The sequence below is a fragment of the Poromitra crassiceps genome (assembly GCF_964638095.1).
Source record: "Poromitra crassiceps genome assembly, chromosome: 15".
Taxonomy (NCBI): Eukaryota; Metazoa; Chordata; class Actinopteri; order Beryciformes; family Melamphaidae; genus Poromitra; species Poromitra crassiceps.
In genome coordinates, this window is record NC_139634.1 from 31,980,739 (window position 1) to 32,001,286 (window position 20,548).

At 46.6% G+C, this 20,548-nt stretch overlaps 2 protein-coding genes across 2 annotated transcripts; one reads left to right on the forward strand and one right to left on the reverse strand.

The window, feature by feature from the left end:
- Positions 1–6,612: 6,612 nt before the first annotated feature.
- Positions 6,613–12,748, reverse strand: LOC310790182 (charged multivesicular body protein 1b-like; the record flags this gene model as incomplete). Its single annotated transcript, XM_083651858.1, has 9 exons — positions 6,613–6,657; positions 7,048–7,120; positions 7,952–7,995; positions 8,098–8,205; positions 8,304–8,372; positions 10,704–10,850; positions 10,963–11,060; positions 11,833–11,907; positions 12,742–12,748. The coding sequence occupies 9 exons, from the start codon at positions 12,746–12,748 to the stop codon at positions 6,613–6,615; spliced, it is 666 nt and encodes a 221-aa protein (XP_083507984.1).
- A 3,401-nt stretch (positions 12,749–16,149) lies between these two features.
- On the forward strand, positions 16,150–20,289 carry tent5d (terminal nucleotidyltransferase 5D; the record flags this gene model as incomplete). Its single annotated transcript, XM_083651859.1, has 3 exons — positions 16,150–16,455; positions 16,855–17,175; positions 19,702–20,289. 3 exons carry the CDS (start codon positions 16,150–16,152, stop codon positions 20,287–20,289), a joined length of 1,215 nt encoding a protein of 404 aa, XP_083507985.1.
- Between the last annotated feature and the right edge of the window lie 259 nt (positions 20,290–20,548).

Genomic DNA, 20,548 nt, shown 5'->3' on the forward strand with positions numbered 1-20,548 from the left:
ATGTGATCTCTCCTCTTCCTCTCTCCCTCACTGTCCAGTTGTCACTAGCCAGTCATATGATCTCTCCTCTTCCTCTCTCCCTCACTGTCCAGTTGTCAGTAGACAGTCATGTGATCTCTCCTCTTCCTCTCTCCCTCACTGTCCAGTTGTCAGTAGACAGTCATGTGATCTCTCCTCTTCCTCTCTCCCTCACTGTCCAGTTGTCAGTAGACAGTCCTGTGATCTCTCCTCTTCCTCTCTCCCTCACTGTCCAGTTGTCAGTAGACAGTCCTGTGATCTCTCCTCTTCCTCTCTCCCTCACTGTCCAGTTGTCAGCAGACAGTCATGTGATCTCTCCTCTTCCTCTCTCCCTCACTGTCCAGTTGTCAGTAGACAGTCATGTTGTCATCAACTAGAATGACACCTTTGCAACCCCACAGCCTAACCCAAAGTTAACTTACACACCACCTGAGCAGAGTGAGACATATTTACAGCCTATTATAACTGATATAACTATGTTATAATGCTCCTGATCATCAAACTTAGACAGACACCAGTATTCACAAGATGCCAAATACATACATGAGGTGTTTTCAGTTTTTGTTTTGGAACAGTGGTGGTTGAGGTTCTACGTCTATCTCAGTCAAATGAGAAAATACAACACAAATATTTTATTCAAGTGATTCTATTTCAGTTAAAGGAGAACTTTAACTTTGTTTTAGAAAAACAACGCAGATTTATTTTGCATGTAATCTCACACATATCCGAAAACTAAACAGTTTTGCAGGCACTCATTCAGTTTGACAGTTATTGAGCGTTTATTTGAGTTAAGTTGTGGAGCAGTGATGTCATTCATGCACACATGACATCACTGGTCCACAACTTAACTCGCTACTGCCCCTTAGGGGAAGGGGCGACCAACCCCTTCCTCTGGAGACCCGCTGGAGACCCTTCACCTAGCACCCAGCTCCAGTCCCCTTTCTCCAGCCTCCAAACAGGTGCGTCTGTGTGCGTCTCATACTGACCCACAAGGGTACCGTGCTCGTCAACATCCGACGCACAAGAAAGCGTCGGTATTTGACACCGTCGGAGCGAGAACAGGCTGGTGAGATCATGTGCAACATAAATCAGCATTGTTTTTCAGTGAAGTTCTCCTTTAAGTTTTACTCTACTAAAAGTAAGCATACTTGCCTTTTCAACCTAGGCAAGAAAGTTTTTCAAGTTTTTTCAAGCCATGCTAAAATAACCCTAACCAGTAAATCTGTGTCACTAAAACAAACTACTCAAGCAATTAGTTCAAGTTTGAATGCACGTTAGTCTTCATTGTCCCGACAAGAAAGTTAAGGTTTGCAGCAAGGCACACAATACATACTCACAACATGCAAAATCAACACAAACATACATTAACATAACATGATGTCATTTAGCAGACACTTGCATCCAGAGCATCTTAGAATAGCACATTTTTCCAACATTAACTTGAACAAGAGTGGAAAAGTGAATCAGGGGAAAAGAACGAGGGGCGTGGCCTGTTACAGTTGGGCAAATTTGCAGCAGGTTCTACCAGTAAAAGAGAATTTCAATTTGTTTGATTCAGCCCGAGGTGGCAGTTTTATAGGTGCGGTGATGAACTATAACAAATAGAAAGGAAGTGCCGCTTACATGCCTGATTGGGATATAGTGCCGACACAAAGGCTGGCAGACAGCTTGAATAAAGAGTCAGAGACAAGGCTACATGTCCATGTTCACGGGTTGTTATACTGTAAGGGATATCAGAGAGGGTGCAGGGGTACGGAGAGGGCCAAGGCCAGGGGGTCAACGGGATGAGAGTTGGAAGGATCAGGTGTGTGTGTGTGTGTGTGTGTGAGTGTGTGTGTGTTTGTGTGTGTGTGTGTGACAGAGGTTCTGAGCAGGAGACTGGTTAGATCTTAATGGAGCGTGCTCTGGAGAACAGGGATGGATAGGGCCAGCTGTAATGGCATGTGTGTGTGTGTGTGTGCGCACGTGTGTGTGTGTGTGTTTGTGTGTGTATGTGTGTATGTGTGTGTGTGTGTTTGTGTGTGTGTGTGTGTGTGTGTGTGTGTGTGTGTGTGTGAGACAGTAAAACTGATTAAAAGCAGCGTTAACACATTTGACAGGAAGCAATGGTCAAGAGGTGAGTGGAAACTGGGAAAACCCTTAGGCTGGAACGATTAGACACATACACACATGCACGCACACACACACACAGAACAGATGGAGATGGGGAAAGCTCTGGGCAGTAGCGATTGGTCACACATGCCCATCGATATCCGAGTAGAACCAATCAGCTCAGCTTCCTGTGTTTGACCTGACCCTTCACGCACAGTAATTGAATATTTGAGGTGGGAGGCTGAGGGGGAGAGAGAGAACGACAAGAGAGAGAGACAAGAGGGAAGGAGAAAAAACAGCCTGCACTGCCCAGAGCCGTATAATAGAAGAGTTGCGACATCTCCATTCACTCCAATGGACCCGTTTTTTACTCTCAAAAGTTCCCGGAAGTAAGGTCCTGGATTAAGCAGCAGTGCTGTCGAGTTGCAGCAAAATGGACCGTTTGTGATGTACTTTGAAAGGATCAGGGGCAGTGGTCTTAACTATGCCTGGTCGTAACTCCTACGTCGGTCTTAGTTAAGACCAGTCTTTAGAGTGGACTTACGCCTGTTGCACCAATAGGGCTTACATCTGGTCTTAACTACGCTGGTCGTAGCAATGCGAATGTGAATTGCCGGGGAATGTGCCCCGATTGGCCCAAAAATGTGCCTCGCGCCGTCACCCACTACTGTATGTGCGTCACTACACCCTCCCTCCTCCCACCCCCCTCCTCCTGTGGAAACTCCGGGGGGGAAATGGCGGCGATTAGTGCCAAGCAGTCTGAATGAAATTGAATGTAACGTTCCCAATTCTATGTATTAAATTCTAAAAAACGACCCTCAACATTTGGGAAGGCTAAGCCACACAACTAGTTCGTTCTAATCTAACGTCATGCTTCGATGGCGACGTTACGACGATGAGGACGGTAAGGACAATTACAATTACAGCAGGTCTCCGCTGATAGACACGGAGATCTCTGTTACAGGCAGGCACCCTTACCCTTAGACCCTTACGCCTCCTCCTGACCAGGCGTAAGAGTTACGCCTGGGCGTAGTGAAAAGAAGGCTTAAGCCCTCTTGGTGCAACCGGCGTAGCTGTTAGGTCGTAAAGTTACGACCGGCGTAGCTTAAGACCAGTCGTAAGACCACTTGGTGCAACTGGCCCCAGACGTTTAAAGAATCAAATTGTATATTATCAGCTTTATTTTATGCATTCAAACGTAGTGCGAGCCCCCTTCCTGGCTGTTCATTGGCTACATGAGTCACGCATTTTGGACCTCCGCTGGCACCACTTTCTTACTAGATTGCTCTGGTGCTGCCCATAGATACAGTCGGTCTGTGTGGGAACGCCCACAAAATGTTACTAGCTGGCGCGCGAGACTAGTCGCTGGGGGGGGGGGGGGGGGCGCGACATATATCTCAATGGGTTGACTCACCAAAGGAAGGTGCTATGGCTCTACACTACAGGATTGGGCATTCTAGAGCAGGTGTAGACGTTCGTTCAGATGTGCGTTTACTGCGGTGGTTGAATCCCCGATCCTGTCTGCCTGGGCTGGGCTAGCAGCTAAATGCTAACTATGCTGAATGGGGAGAGAACGGGAGGATTTCCCCCACCCTGACCAGGCCCCCAGCCAGCTACCCCTATGACGAAACATCGCCTAAATCTATGGGTGCTGTCTCACTGTATGAAACTTTGACAACAGAAGTGAGATATGCTGAAATATCAACAACCGGCCAATGGATTTCAAAGCTGATGGGCTTATTGGAAAGAGCGTGACTCCAAATGGTTAAAAAGAGAACGTTTTGGTCACTCAGTGGCGTTTTGAATGCGGTGAACGTTGTTACAGCAGGAAGTGGGCTTAGCTAACGTAGCTCACAGCTACTGTAGCTAGTAGCTAGTTAACATGATAGCTTGTCCTCTGTCACAATCAAACTGACGTGACATGACGTACCCCTATAGCGTTCCATTGTGTCATACATCATTGTTCCATTTGAGCAACAGCTTATTTTTGGAACGTGAGCACAAAATTAGGTTATTTGTCAAAAGAATATTTGGCGAACAGTGTGGCTCAGATACACTGGAGGGGGGCTTTAAATAGATGATCAGCCTTTTCAGTTCGTACTCTTACTTGCTCACAAGCAGTGATAAAGTGAACCATGGCCATCATAGAACATCACGAGGTAAACCACTAAGTAAATGAACATACGTAAATACAAAGAATACACATATCCCCTTAATATTATTACAATTGTATTTCCAGAAAATAAGGAATTTACTTTTTTCTATTGAACTCCTTATATCGGTTTGATACAAATTAATATAATACTATGAACACGCATCATCAAGATTTAAAGAGGGGGTAAACTCTATTCCACAAATAAACAAGTGTGTGAACTGAGCTTACAGTAAGTGTCTTGACATATTCTGTGTGTGTGTGTGTGTGTGTATGTGTCTCTTGACAGGTCTAACCAATCAGAGCAGAAGCACCAACTCCTCACCGGGCCAGCATGTGTGAGGCTCTCAGCAGCTCTCCCTCTCTGGGCCACAGGGACAGGACCACCGGCCCAGCGGATCCCTGCCTGTCAACAACTACTGCTCCACCAGGACCCAGGACGACGACGTGCTGACGGCACTGCAGGGGAATGCCACTGGGTATTGACACCTGACACACATGCATGCACACGCACACACACACACGAGCATGTGCGCACACGCACACACACACGCACACGCACACACACACACACACACACACACACCAGTTCAACCAGAGCAGAGCTCATGCAGGATCTGTCTCCACCACATCTGGAAGAAGCATCCACGCACACATGGTGGAGAAAAATGTTACAACGGACTCTCCCGGCTTCAATCAGACTTAAAGAGAAGAGATGACCATTGATGGCAAAAAAAAAAAAAAAAATTTTAAACAAGAATTACTTGATAGATTTTGCGCGTCTGACAGCGGGAGGGACAAGGAATTTTAATTCCACATGATCTAACTCCTGGCAGAAATGAGTGACAGCTGTTGGGTCACTGGGGTCGCCGGCAAATGGGAAGTGTTTTGGGTAACTCCCGTGTCTTGAAGACTTGGTACAAAGAAGCGTGCACAGCACACTCACACACACACTCAACTATTGGCCGACCAATCACTCATCAAAGTGTCTGGTAAATAGGCAAAATGGAGACTTCTGTCTGTCTGGGGCCACTGATGATGATTGTGAATGTAGCTCGGGACATAAGTATGTCTGATGATGATTGGGAAGGACACAAAAAGGGTCAGGGGTGGCTATAGGCTACAGAGCTGTGAGTCTGTTTGTGTAGAGATATTTGTGTGTGCATGGACAGCACCTGTAATGGCTCCCAGCTGAGTCTTTGCCTCCCCTCATGGGTTATGGTGGAGTGTGTATGTTGTGTGTGTGTGTGTGTGTGTGTGTGTGTATGTTGTGTGTGTGTGTGTGTGTGTGCGTGTGTGTGTGTGTGTAATGAGGCACTGGCATGCGAGCGGCAGAGGGCCGCTTCCTCTACAGGTGACACCTTTGACCTCTCATCTGGTCCCTGTTGGAGAGATGGGGAAGGGGGGGCGGTAAGATGGAAAGGGGAGGGACAGAGAGGAGGAGGCGTTTGGAGAGGAGCATACATCCCTCAAAATACAAATGCAAAATGACAAGGAGTGTGACATGTTAAAAACGTTTATTGACTTTCTATCTTTGCATAATAAGTAAGGACGGAGTATGCCAGCTGAGTAGAACTTGAATAAAAGTCAATAGCATTGTTTGTTATAAATCCATCCAGCAGCAAAAACATACGTGCAAACATTTAGAATGAGCCCCTTGTTCAGAGTAATATATCAAAAATAATCAGTTTCAGTGCAGCAACCTGCACTAGAGCCAAAATGGGAACAAACCAGGGACGGACAAAGGCAATACCAACATTCCCCACATCCTCAGTCATGCAGGTAGGAGACAGAACAGTTGAAAGGCAGGCTCTCTGCAATATGATATCAGAAAAATAAATATTTAAATAAATAAATAAATAAATAAATAAATAAATAAATAAATAAATAAATAAATAAATAAATAAATAAATAAATAAATAAAATAGCCATTAGACCATAAATGTTTTTTCTTTTCTTTTTTTAACAATTAAATTTTACAAATCAATGTATCCACAGCAGCTGTATAGTATTTTCCCTTCATCCAGTGTATCCAAGTATTGTTAAAATGAAAAGACACAGACCAGCAGAGTATTATTGTTAATAAATATTCTAATACATGTTAAATATGAGTGTGCAAATCAAAATAAATGTGAGGTACTAGGTGCAATTATCCCTTGTTTTTCCTCTGTGAAACAGTCGCAATCTGTCAGTGAGAGAGCTGCTCTGCTCCTCACAAGAGAGCCAACCTGAACAGAGAGGCGGGTACAGAGCTTCCTCTTGAAGATGTACCTTTATTTTGTGGACTCTCCTCTTTCCACTCCTCTTGTCTTCCTCCTCGTCCTCCTCTTCTCCGTTTCGTTTTCGCCCCTCTACACCTGGTCCCGCAGTCTGGCCAGCCTCTGGGAGAGCTCATCCTGATGTCACACGAAAACAGAACATGCACTGGTCTTATCATTTTGGGACAATTCCCTGCCCAGAGATAGACCCCCCCAGAGAACCAGGACTGAAATCTGTGATGGCATCCTGAGGAGACGATATGCTGACAATGAAAGTGAGGTTCATTTGGTGGGCTCGCAGAACGGCTGAGCTTTTAAGCCCAAATGATCTTTGTTTCATTATAATATGAACAGTTCTAATAAAAAATCTGTCTGGGTAAGGTCAGCTGAAAAAAAAAATCTATTTGTCAGTGAAGGAGCTCCAGAAATGTTAGCTTTTTGGGGTTCATGTAAACACAGTATAATACAGTTAATAGGAATGTAAATGATGTTCTAGCACGCACGCGCACGTGTGTGCACGTGCATTACCTGTTCTGATGATGCCACAGATGATGCCAGTGAGTCAGTCTGGCTTTGCGGAAGTTCCATGTTAAGATCCAACCTAAACACAAGTGAAAACATCGGAATTGCTTCACCATCGTTGTCTGCTTGGCTGCTAGGCGATTAACCAGAAACAACAAAGCATTACAACCCCAATAGTTGGGGGCGGCTGTGGCTCAGGAGGTAGAGCAGGTTGTCCACCAATCAGAAGGTTGGTGGTTTGATCCCCGGCTCCTCCAGTCCGCATGTCGAAGTGTCCCTGGGCAAGACACCGAACCCCAAATTGCTCCCGATGGCCGTGCCAGCACCCTGCGTGGCAGCCTGCCACACACACCCTCGGTGTGTGAATGGGCGAATGTAGGCACATTGTAAAGCGCTTTGGATAAAAGCGCGATATAAATGCAGTCCATTTACCATTTACCATTTCCTATGACTTACTGAAAAAATGCAGTATTGATTCAGATATTTGACGGATTATTTAAAAAGAGGGATATGGTCTTGCTTTAACGTCTATCACAAATCTCTCGACCCTCATAAACACACATGCAGGGTTTTTGTCTTCCAGCTCAAGTCTGCAACTCAAGTCACTGTCCCAGCCTCAGAATAAGGTTTAAAGGTGGCAAGAGACTTTTGTATGAGTCCCCAGATTATACTACAGTCAAAGGATATTAAGACAGCAATATGGGTTTTGATTTTTAAATGAAAAATTAAGTCATTAAAAAAATCTTTCAGTTTAATTTATTCTAGGTGCCCTGTTTGTAATGTTTTTATCTCTCTATCACAGTGTACTGAATACTAATACCCTTTTCTCTTTTCTACATTAATTAATAATGTTAATGTTTTTTTTATTAGATTATTGTTAATGTTGAAATAATTTGGAAAACATACTCACCCTGCTTCATCAGCCATCTCATGCATCAACGTATCTACTTCATTCTGTGGAGCAAACAAACAGGCATTTCAAAGAGGTCTCTATATACGCTTAGCCTGCCTGCATAAACAACAAGTGTCCAAAGTGAAGGGAATGGTGAATGTTACCTGCGGTGTGGTCAGAGTGGTGCTGGTGCCCATCGTGTCCTCCATCTGAGCTGTCTGCACATCCAGAGTTTCAAACTGGTGTTCAAACTTGTCCATTAAGGCAGAGATCTAAAGGGAAATATGGACACAACACAGGAAGTTGCAAATGTGTCTCAAGGGGGATGGGGGATATATATACATATATTGGGAAATACTGTACCTCTTACCTTCTCCAGGTTCATGTTCTTCAGTGTAGAATCCATTGACTTGACCACTCCAGCCATGGATTTGGTTACCTGGACAAATTACATAAAAGTCATGGTTAAAGCCTCTAACTCCACTAACTTTCTCCTGCGCGGTTTTGTGATTTAAAACATGATCATGGCATTGTATGTGAAACTGAATTGACTGACAAAACTAGCTGCATCCTCATATTTCCACTAGGTGTCACTGTTCCCTCTTCAACCGGATACTTTGTCATCACCTCTAATCCAAAAAGAATCCCTATCAACAGTCTGACCCATTTTCCTTGTCAAATCTGACCTACTTATAGTTGATTGAAACTGAGTTATGATAAAGGGTGTTAATAAGTTGGACTGCTTTATTAGGTAAGCAGTATTAAAACAAATAAGGAGGATCTAAAACAGTGGTTCTGAACGTGGGGTAAGGGGACTACCAGGGGTCCTTGAGGGAGTTTTAGGGGGTCCCCAGCAAACTGCATAATTGTTAAACTTCCCATTTATCTAATTTACAAGAAGTTAAACAGTTATAAAATGTAGAAAAAGTGCTGTGTTGATCATAGTTTCACTGTCATCTCTCTACTTACAATATAGTTGTGAAATTCTGGACAGAATCATGTCTAATGACAAAAGATATTCTCATATTTGGGTTTGTGAGACAAGATCTCATCAAATGGGGGTCTGTGGGCCTAATGTGGACTAAATTAGGGGTCCTTGATATGAAAAAGGTTGAGAAACACTGATCTAAAACATCAGTTTAGTCACAGATACCCACAATCTGTTTGCACTCTCCTAAATGACAGTAGAACATTTTAAAAGAGGCTGCCACTATAGCTGCTAAAGTAAGTGACAAGCTAATACAATTATATATATATAATCAATTACATTAAGGTCTGAAGCATGGCTTATATTATTTTGTTTTTAATGTGTGTGTGTGTGTGTGTGTGTGTGTGTGTGTGTGTGTGTGTGTGTGTGTGTGTGTGTGTGTGTGTGTGTGTGTGTGTGTGTGTGTGTGTGTGTGTGTGTGTGTGTGTGTGTGGAGTTGGCTGTAGAATTTCTGAAATGGAATTGTGAATAAAAATGGTAAAAGTTTCACGAGGTAATATAAAACAGTGAAAGAGACACGCATATCCCAAAAGCCGGGCTTCAAGGCAGGTGCTGGACCCAATAAAAACAGCAGTGAGAACGTCACGGGAATAAATCAAGCAAAACGGGAGCTACAGTGTGCTGCCTCTACTCTTTTCATTCACAAACGTTTCATGGGGGACTTGAGGGAGCAAGAACTATGTGAGGAGAACTGAGGAAAGTAGAATTTGAATAAGAATGTGCACATTATACTTTGTAAACTAGATGCACATTTTAATACAGTATCTTGTATATTAATATATCCAAAATAATAATAATATAGTAGATTATATTGAATACAATACAACAACAATTGACAAGAACCTGAACCATGACCTCAACACCTCTGCAGTCTGCAGAAATAATACTTCCTGTGCAGACTGAACACTTTTAATGTGGACAAGACCTTGATGATTTCATTTTACAAATCTTTTATCCAGTCTATTTTAACCTTTTGTCCAATTTCTTGGTACGGGAACCTGACTGTGCAAAACAAAAATCATCTATCCAGTATTGTCAGAGTAGCCAGCAAAGTAATTGGCATGGAGCAGCTCTCCTTAGCAGACATCTACAACAGACAAGTTTTGCACAAGGCAATTAAGGTCAATCTTTGCTATCTCTGACCACCCATTCTTAGAGGAGTTAAAACATCAGCACATTTTATTAATACACTGAAAAAGAGCATACCTCGGAATTTTTGTTTGTTTGATCGCAGTCAAGAAGTTGTAAAAGTTCGGCTGTAGCTCAGGAGGTAGAGCGGGCTGTCCACTAATCGCTTTGGATAAAAGAGGTCAGTGGTTCGATTCCCGCCTCCTCCAGTCTGCATGTCGAAGTGTCCTTGGGCAAGATACTGAACCCCAAATTGCTCCCGATGGTGTGCCAGCACCCTGTGTGGTAGCCTGCCGCCATCGGTGTATGAATGGGTGAATGTACCTACTGATTGTAAAGCGCTTTGGATAAAAACGCTATATAAATGCAGGCCATTTACCATTTAAAAGTTAGATGAGTTTTTCACAGATTTCCACTGACCTACTACACATGCACCATCAGACAGTTGACCTGCAATCCTAACCAGGGGTGTAGTGATAAATACAGAGGTGGGTAAACTATCCAAGGTGAGTCATTTACCCAACTTGTTTCCCCTCATTGATTGATACAGTTGATCTGAAAATAGGTGAGTAAACTCTCTGCCTCATTTCAAAGAGGTGGGTAAACTGTTTACTTGTGTTACCGTTTACCCTCCACTACGCCGCTGATCCTGACCTGGTTCGTAGTGACAGCCGTCTGGACCCTGGCAGCTACAGCATCCACACGGGCACTCATCCTCAAGAAGTTAATGGACTGATTCTTCTGACGGATAGCGTTCTCTGCATGAATCCTGGCTACCTCCATATTACCCTTCTGGATAGCCTGAGAAACAAGAGTGAGAATAATTCACACATAAATTACATTTATATCATAGATACTCAGGAATAGCATGTTCCTTGATATGTTTCTAGCAACCCCATTGTAATTGGCCCACCTTCTTCACTTTAGCTTTCTCTGCCTTTTCCTCTTTGTCACATCTCTTGGAGTTGCGCTGTAGCTCCTTGGCAGCGAATTTGAGGTTGAACAAGTGCTCTGTATGATTTGTCAAGGGCTGTCAAATCTAACGATAAGATAACTAACTAATGTTGTTACATGAGCCCAACTCAGAAGACACATACAATGTAACATTGTAGAAAGATAGTTTGAATGTTGTAAACAAGCTCAATCAAGCAACTAATCAGATAGCTAAACTATAACGTTACATTGACAGTTCGTCATTGAATATTGACTGGGCAAAAGTTGATCTAGCTGGTTAGTTGATCTAACCATGCTAACGCTAACATTTGACTAGCTGCTGATAAGTGCTAACGCTAGCTAACGTTAGCTGATCTATGTTTGTCAGATTCCACTGGAAAGGATACTGTCCATATTTGACATGGCGAACGTCTCTCTGCGGGTGAGCAAGTGTAATAAATGTGTTTACAGTGGGGAAGCGTCCGACCACTCTCTCTGGATGTACCACAGATGTTTGTTTTGATTGTATTTCTTCATGTACGTTGAGAGGCTTCTCTTGTGACTACTTCCGTCTTCGCTTTTAGGCAGACGTTACGTTTGATCCTATTTTTCTGCGCTTTTCCCTCTTCTTTTTCTTAAGCTATGCAGTTAGCTAGTTGTCTTTGCAATAGTAATAGCCTTGTGAGACCTAACCATGTTTCTTAATTAGTGGGAAACGCTCCTGCTTGGTGCATGCCGTAGTATATTGATGTCCGACGGACGCGGACGGTATGTGTGAACCATCTTGCAATTTTAGAGGCTCTCCGTACCTCTTTTTTCCCCCCTCCGTCTCACGGACACTTCCGGCTACCTTTCACCGACGTCACACCACGGTCATGCTCCTCGTACGTCACGGACCGTTTCGAGAACTCGACGGGGCGCGTGTCTAAAGGCGGACAAGTAACAGGCTAAAAATAGTTTGTACTCGGTCGGTATCGATATGTTGTGGTACACGTCTGACGTAATTTCGTGTTTTTCCTAAAGGAGTAAATTGACCTCTTCAAAACACACGGGTTTCTCGGTTTTTTCCCCCTCATCATGATGTAGCCTGTCGGCAGGACACATGACTATCCCCCATGATGTTGCACACTAGTTTTCTTTGTAGTGTTCTGCACGGAAGAAAATGTGCGAGTAGTCTGGAGTGGACGTGTGAGCTGACGATGGAAACACAAAAAGGAATGGAAGTTTGGAGATGAAGGGAGAGCGAGAGAGGGGAGGGGGTGAGGAGAGAGCATGGAGAGGGGGTGAGGAGAGAGCATGGAGAGGGGGTGAGGAGAGAGCATGGGGGGAGGGCTCTGATGCCTACGTGCACCGGCCGGAGAGGAGGGGAGAGGATTAATGACTGGGTCAGGGAGAGCAGCACGGATGACTCATAGCTGCTGATATTCTATGGACACAGCACTGGACGCAATGGCGTGTGCGTGTGCGCGCGTGCGTGCGTGTGTGTGTGTGTGTGTGTGTGTGTGTGTGTGTGTGTGTGTGTGTGTGTGTGTGTGTGTGTGTGTGTGTGTGTGTGAGCTAATTAACATAGAGTTGAATGAGAAATGTTCCTCAAAACTACCGTTGGACCGGCTACTTGGGCCCTATATGAGCTGTTAGCTATAGTATAGGGAGTAGCCTAGCCCCACATCCCAATCATTAACCAAGTCGTGCTTACCGGTAGCCTACCTCAATGCAGCCTACATGACGAACACACCAGAGTAAGGACACATAAACTCACCGTCCATAACACCTGTTAACAGTAACACCCCCACCCACCCCCTTCCGTCGCCATCATTGTTGTGACTGTAGACCCCCAAAACACCCCCCCCCCCCAACACACACACACACACACACACACACACAAGTAGCCTTGGATGACGGCAGGTCGCCATGGAAACTGCGTTACGCTCCAGGCGGCCGGAGAGGAGAAAACAAGAGCGCGAGGACTCACACAAGTCTTCATTTCAGCACCACGCGCCTCCTGGACAGCGCCCGAATGAACTCACAGATTCCATCCTCACAAGGGCCAGAGCCTCATCAGCACCAATCACGCCACAGTGGATAGGAAGTGAAAGGAACAACACAGACAAGACACGCACACTCTCCGGACTTGAAGCTCGGCGGATACCCAAGGCTTTACTGCTGTGAACAGCTGCTGCTCCCTTCAGGCTACATGCCAAAGCAACAGGTAAGCCCCGTCAGCTCAATGAAGTTGGTAGTTCATTCACTTGTATGGCTGCATGAATGATAGCGCTGCTGGTGGTTTTAAATCCTGGTCCTCGGGATCCAGAGTGTTACTGGTTTTCTACCCTGCCAGGTGGTGGTCAATTGCATTTAATATAGTCACTGTATCAGGTGTAGATCATTCAGACTCAAAACCGGCAGGGGTCTGGGTCCCAAGAACCAAGACTGAGAAAAACTGGTCTAGGTCCTCATATGACTTTTAATTGCTATAATAAATGTTTTTACTCGCCTAAAAATGTAACGTTATTTCGCAAATGAAAAGGTGAATAAACAAAAAGTAGGTGGGTTATGTAGCTATAGGCTATCTCTCTGTACTTGTCAACATCAGCAAATTCGGTAGGACAGGACCGAATTTCCTCTTCTGTCTTTTGTAGCTAGCTATGATATAGCCTACTTTTTACACCCGAGACTTTCTGGCAACTTGAGAGAACACTGGATCGGTAGTAGCTATAGCCTATTTAATTGTCGTATAGTTTGCCTGATGCAGTTGGCTTTGTTGAGTTTTCGATGGCCGTAGATTTTGCGAGCCGCGACGGTCGGTACGCCTGGATGAGTCACTCGGCTGCAAGTTTGCAGAAGAGTGCGAAGGGGGAGGGGGGCGGGGGGGGGGAGGTGTACAGGCAGGCAGGGGCCAAGAGAAAAACAAGCCCGCAGTGCCTCTCTCTCCTGTCCTCAACACATGTTCCTCTTGTTTCATCCGTGCCAACACCTTGAGCGTTACTTGTCGCCGCTGGCTGCTCGATTGCAATTTCGCTCAACTCCAAGCCCACCTTGTTACAGCGGGGCGCAGATTGATGCCTCAGCCACAGCAGTTTTATAGGGGCTTTGCGTTCTCAGACTCAACTCAGCCTTCTGGTAAGCAATTCTCTTTGAATGGGTAGAGAGGTTGCCTGAATCTCAGCGTGCTTTTCTTATAGCATTACAGAGGCTATAGCAAAAAGAAAGCGTTGTTCTTCAATGTTTGTTGAAATATCTGCAACATGGTGGCATCATATGATTTATGAAGTCATAAATCATGTATGTAAATCATAGCTATTCTGATTGAGGTTGTTACAGATAGCCCTCTGATGTCTTATTTATAAACTGCTACAAGAAACCATTCCATTACTGCTCGTTAGTCTGTTTACCCTCCAAGTAGCCTATCGATGAATCACAGCAATCAACAGCATTCAGCTGTAGCACTAAGTGATAACTATTGATTAAAGTAAACAATATATCATAATGGCATGCTTTGAACCGCAGTTGCATGCTCAAGCACAACAAGCACTCTCTCTCTCTCCCTGGAACACTTTCACATGTGCCCACAGTCACACACTCAAAACAGACAACAGACAGAGGCTCCACAGACTGAGTTGGTTAGGCAAATGTTGTTTTGATTATTGAAAAATGTCTCTACTTATACAGACTGTCTGATGGAGTCTGGAGGCTGTGTGTGTAATTGGCAGCGATATCACACAGGGGGGAACAACCAAACAAAATAATTGGCTGATATCAAATCTATTTTTTTCCCTCATTTGTATTACAACAGTCTTTTAATGTCAAAAGTGAGTTACAATTCAGTGTCTACTGGACATAATGCTTCTGACAAAATAAACATGCTGTCATTGAATTGTGTTTGTGTGTGTGTGTGTGTGTGTGTGTGTGTGTGTGTGTGTGTGTGTGTGTGTGTGTGTGTGTGTGTGTGTGTGTGTGTGTGTGTGTGTGTGCGTGCGTGCGTGCGTGCGTGTGTGTGTGTGTGTGTGTGCTCTATTTACAAAGATGTTATATAAAAGCTTGTGTGCACAGCTTATTGTTTATAAATGTATACACATGTGAAACCCCCCCCCCCCCCCACACACACACACACACACACACACACACACCAGGGCACAAAACAGATGTGTGTCTTTAATTAGTGACGTTGGTGTGATTAATGCAGTCTGCTGGTGATGACTCATTCAGCTTAACCCTTGCTCCCCTGGAGGAAACAATCAATAAACACAGATCCAGTCGCCCACATTTGGCTTATTATTGGTTATTTTTTACCCTTGTGTCATAGATAAAAGCAAGTACTAATTTAATTAAAGTAATGTACCCCCCCCCCCCCTCTCTCTCTCTCTCTCTCTCTCTCTCTCCCTCCCCCCCCCTCTCTCTCTCTCACTCTCCCCCCTCCCCCCCTCCTCTCTCTCTCTCTCGCTCTCCCCCTCCCCCCCCCCTCTCTCTCTCTCTCACTCTCCCCCCTCCCCCCCCTCTCTCTCTCTCTCGCCCCCCCCCCATCTCTCTCTCTCTCTCTCTCTCTCTCTCTCTCTCTCTCTCTCTGTAATGTTTTGAAAGACACTTGCTCAGTCAATGGCCAGACACGTCCAGCTAAGGCTGAAAGATATTTCCTCTGGATGAGACGGACTGTAAATAAAGGGACTAATTGATGTAATATAAAACCCTCACAGCGTAAATAATGCTGTAATGTGGTTGACTCAGATTCTGTGATTCCAGTGAAACCCCCCCCCCCCCTTCCTTAATTTGTTGTGATGTGGTTGAGCAGTGGAAGGACTATTTATGCAAAGCTCATCTACACGGATCACACCCCGCTGTCAGCTTGTCAACACAGCAGTTACATTAGCACTGTGGAAAAGCTGTCAGCGAAGCTGTGACGAGCAGCAGACTGGCAGGGAGTGCACATACAAGTGTGAGCGAATCCACAAATGTCTGTCTGTGTGTGTGTGTGTGTGTGTGTGTGTGTGTGTGTGTGTGTGTGTGTGTGTGTGTTTTTCTCAGCATGCATGCATTGCATGAGCGAGGGAGTGAGTGTTAGAAACATAGCACATTTTGTTTGGGAGTGGTAATAAACTCTCATTCGATACTCCACCCCCCCCCCCCCCCCCACAACCACCGCCTCCCCCTTCCCTATCTGCAGGGCAGCAGCATGTCTGAACTCAGATCCAGCCAGCGATTCCACAGCCTGGACGCTGAGCAGGTGGAGGTTCTGGATCAGGTTCTGTCCGAGGTGGTTCCGATCCACGGCCGCGGGAACTTCCCCACGCTGGAGCTGCGTCCTCGGGACATCATCACCGCAGTGCGGGCCAGGCTGGAGAAGCAGGGCATTGCAGTGAGGGATGTCCGCCTTAACGGTTCCACGGCCAGCCACGTCCTAGTCCGAGACAACGGCACCAGCTACAAGGACCTGGACATCATCTTTGGTGTGGATCTGCCCAGACAGGAGGACTTCCAGGTATGAATGAGACTGTGATATACTGCCCTGCTTAGATTGAAGGGTGGCATAGGCTTCAAGCCCCAGGTTGGCATGCATCCGCCCTGCTGAAGTGTCTTTGAGCAAGACACTGAAAACTGCAGAGGAGGCATGAGCACATTTCCACACACTGATCAATAAAGTATTACAGTGTTGCACTATAAATTATGTTAGTGTTATATTGACAATGCCAGTAGTTCAAATATTAGATTTCATCACAAGGTTGAATCAATACTACTGGTATTACTATTGGTTAATTGCATTATATTGGAAACTAAACCACAAGAGCATCACAATATCATCCCATAATACATGCAATAAAACAGTCAGACTGCTACCATTAGTTATAGCTGTCATTGTGCTGACCTGTGCTCCTCCCAGGTGATCAAGGAGTCAGTGCTGGGCTGTTTGCTGGACTGCCTGCCTGCTGGGGTCAACAGAGAGAGGATCAGCAGCGCCACAATGAAGGAGGCCTATGTCCAGAAGATGGTCAAGGTCTTCAATGAACACGACCGCTGGAGCCTCATCTCCCTCTCCAACAACAGTGGCAAAAACCTGGAGCTCAAGTTTGTGAGCACGCTCAGACGGCAGTTTGAGTTCAGCGTCGACTCCTTCCAGATCATTCTGGACCGTCTCCTGGAGTCCTATCTGCAGCAGGAATCACAGCACATAGACAGTAGCATGGACCTTAAGGAGCAGACCGTAGAGAATCCGAACAAAGATTCTCTCTCTCTGCCCGAACATGTAGTTGCTCCACAAACAGAGAGGCTGGAACCCACTAGTAGAGAGTTGTGCAGCGATGAGGGGGCTCCGATCAACCAGACCGAACGGAACGAAGAGATGGAGGACTCGCATGGAAAAGAACCTCAGGTTGAACTCTCACAACAGACCGAGCATTCAAAACACTCAAAGCAGGAAGAAGACAAAAAGCAGGAGGAACTCGCAGAACTGAAAGAACCCTCAGAGCACAGAGAAAATGTTGAAGAGGTGGACCATGTCAAAGAGGTGGACATCTGTGAGCAGACACCTGTAGGCCCTCTCATAGAAGAGAAACAACATTGTGACGAAGCCGAAGCACCAAGCCAGGCAGAAGTCAAACAGGACCCAGACGTTCCAGACCAGACTGAATGTTCTGTGCAGGTAGAGCATTCAGAAGAAACCCAGCTTTCCGATGGTAAACAATCAGCACATTCAAATCACGAGGAACCCTCTGTCCAGACGGAACCACCTAACCAGCCTGAACCCCTCGTTGAACACAAAGAACTCATAAAGCAGATGGGATACTCAGAACTGCCGGAAAACTCGGACCCAACCCAGACAAAGTCCTCAAACCTGGTGGACGACTCACACAGTAAAGAACACTCTGATAAAACAGACTTCATAGAGTGTTTTAGTGAGGATCAGAGAAGCTTTGAGGAGGATGAAACACAACACTTGCCTGCTCCAGATGCCAGCACACATGTAGAGATAGAGACGCATACACACTTAGAGGACGAGGAAAACACTGAAATAGAGACAGGGAAGCAGCTGCAAGCAGAGAGGAAAAACAATGTAGAGATAACTGAAATGACAGAAGAGATTTCAACAAGAGAAGAAAATGATATAGAACAGACATTGGCTATAGATGATTCCTGCTCCACCTCTTCCCTATCTCTTACATTTCCAGCAGACAACACAGAGCCTTCTGGCACGCAGCATACACTGGAGACAGTACCCACAGATAATGCAGAGGAAGCAGCCACCACACTGGACACAGTAAACCCACCAGACACTCAGGATATATTACACGCACCACCCAGCCTTGTTTCAGACAAAAAGACGACCTCTCCTCCCGCTGGTAAGGCCTCAAGTAGACTAGCTCAGATGGTGGTGCTCAAACACGCCTCTCCTAAACCCCCTCGGAGGATGTGCAGGAAGGTTATGCCCAACCCGGTCTCTGAAGCTGAACCTGTGATAGCTGCCAGTCTAGATCCAAATCCTAGCCCTAGCCCTGAACCTGAGATAGCCTTTAACCCAGAACCAAGCACTATGCCCGACCCCATTACAGCTCCCAGCCCAAACTTTGCCCCGACCACCACGACCACCACCCCTACCCAAATAAACCCTGAGCCTCAATCCAACCCTTCCGCTGACCTGGCTCCAAACCTAGACCTCCTCTCAGCTCCCGATCCGGCACTTAACCTAAGCCACGTTTCCGCTGTGGATCCCACGCCTGCTTTACCTCAAGAGCGATCATCTTCCCAGGTCACTAGCCAGGTTTCACGTCAAACCGCTATTCTGAACCTGAAAGAGGCGCTATCTACACAGGTGGCTTGTGATGAACAAAGTCAGATAGAGTCCTCCTCCTGTGCCCCTGGTGGAAGCTCATCTGCGGCCAAAACATCAGAGCCTCCTGGCTCAGTAGACACATTAGGCTCTCACAGTGATAAATGCGAGATGGAGGCAGAGCTCAGTGATGATGAGAACAGAGAGCTACAGGCCAAAGCCCAGGACATGGATCAGCCAGCCAGCAGCCTGTCAGTGGCTGTTGAGAAAGAGCCCGCCCCCAGCTGCTCACCCCTCTCCTTCCACTCTGTCACCCCTCCTGCGCTCAGTCTCTCTCCCCCCCGCTTTGCTTCCTCGCCCCGCAGCCTCAGCCCTCCCCCGTGTCTGACCCCTCCCTCCCGGTGCGTTGCTTCTCCTATGTTAAGCGTCAGCCCTCCTCCCAGCTTTAGCTCTCCTCCGCTGAGTTTCAGCCCGACCTCGTCGGGCCTCAGCTCGCCTCCCTACCTCACTCCTTCTATGCTTAGCCTCAGCCCTCCTCCACGCTGCCTCAGCCCCCCTTCTCCCTGCCTCAGCCCCCCCATCCTCTGCCTGACTCCGCCGGTGGAGTCAGAGGACCTTGTGCCTGGGGTACCTTCAGAGCTGGAGCCTTTGATACTGAACGCAGAGAGTGAGGGCCAGATGATGATGCAGTCTTCCCCTCAGCCAGACGTACCTCTCCTACTGTCGGAGGACGAAAAGGAACTAGATAACATGTCGTCGTTGCCTCGGGTCCCAGAGCCCATCTCATTTCAACTCGCAATCCCGAGCTCCGCCTCAGACGTGCAGCCTGGTGAGACAGGCCCCCCCAAAGCCACTGAGGCATGCTGCTCTGTGCCTGAGAACAAAGAGGCCCCCAGGGTAGCCGCAGCCACGCCTGAACAGAGCAAAGCTCCGCAGGCGTCCGGCTCGGCGCCTGCGGTCGAGGTCCTGGCAGAGAGCATGTATGGCGACTTTGAGGCAGCCATGGACCACCTGCGCTACCGTCTGATCGCCACCAGGAATCCCGAGGAGATCCGAGGCGGCGGCCTGTTGAAATACAGCAACCTGTTGGTCAGAGACTACCGGCCGGCCAGCGAGACGGAGATCAAGACGCTGGAGCGCTACATGTGCTCGCGGTTCTTCATCGACTTCCCCGACGTGCAGGAGCAGCAGAGGAAGATCCTGTCCTACTTGAAGAACCACTTTATCGGGGAGGAGAGGAGTAAGTACCAGTACCTGATGACGCTGCGCCGCGTGGTGGACGACAGTACGGTGTGTCTGATGGGACACGAGAGGCGGCAGACGCTCAACATGATCACGGTGCTGGCACTGAGGGTCCTCGGAGAGCAGAACATCATCCCCAACACCGACCACGTCACGTGCTTCTACCAGCCTGCCCCGTACCTCGCCGAGCACTGTGCCCCCTACATAGCAGAACCCAGCTACTGCAGCTACTACATACACCAAGGGGGGTCAACTCTGCTGTACCAACCGTACCCCTTACACCTGCACACACAGACTGGGCTAGTCTAAAACACACACACACACACACACACACACACACACACACACACACACACACACACCACATCCACACACACACAAAACAAGGGGAAGGTGCTTGCCATTGTGAAAGCTGGAAAATGGAAATATAATCCAGGGATAAACTGTGTGGTCTATAATAGACCTATGGGGTTGGGATTGTGTGGGTTTTTACTATAGACTCACTAGCTACTCTGCAAGGTTCTAACATGATTATATGTAATTATCTAGGCTTTGTGGGAAAATAATA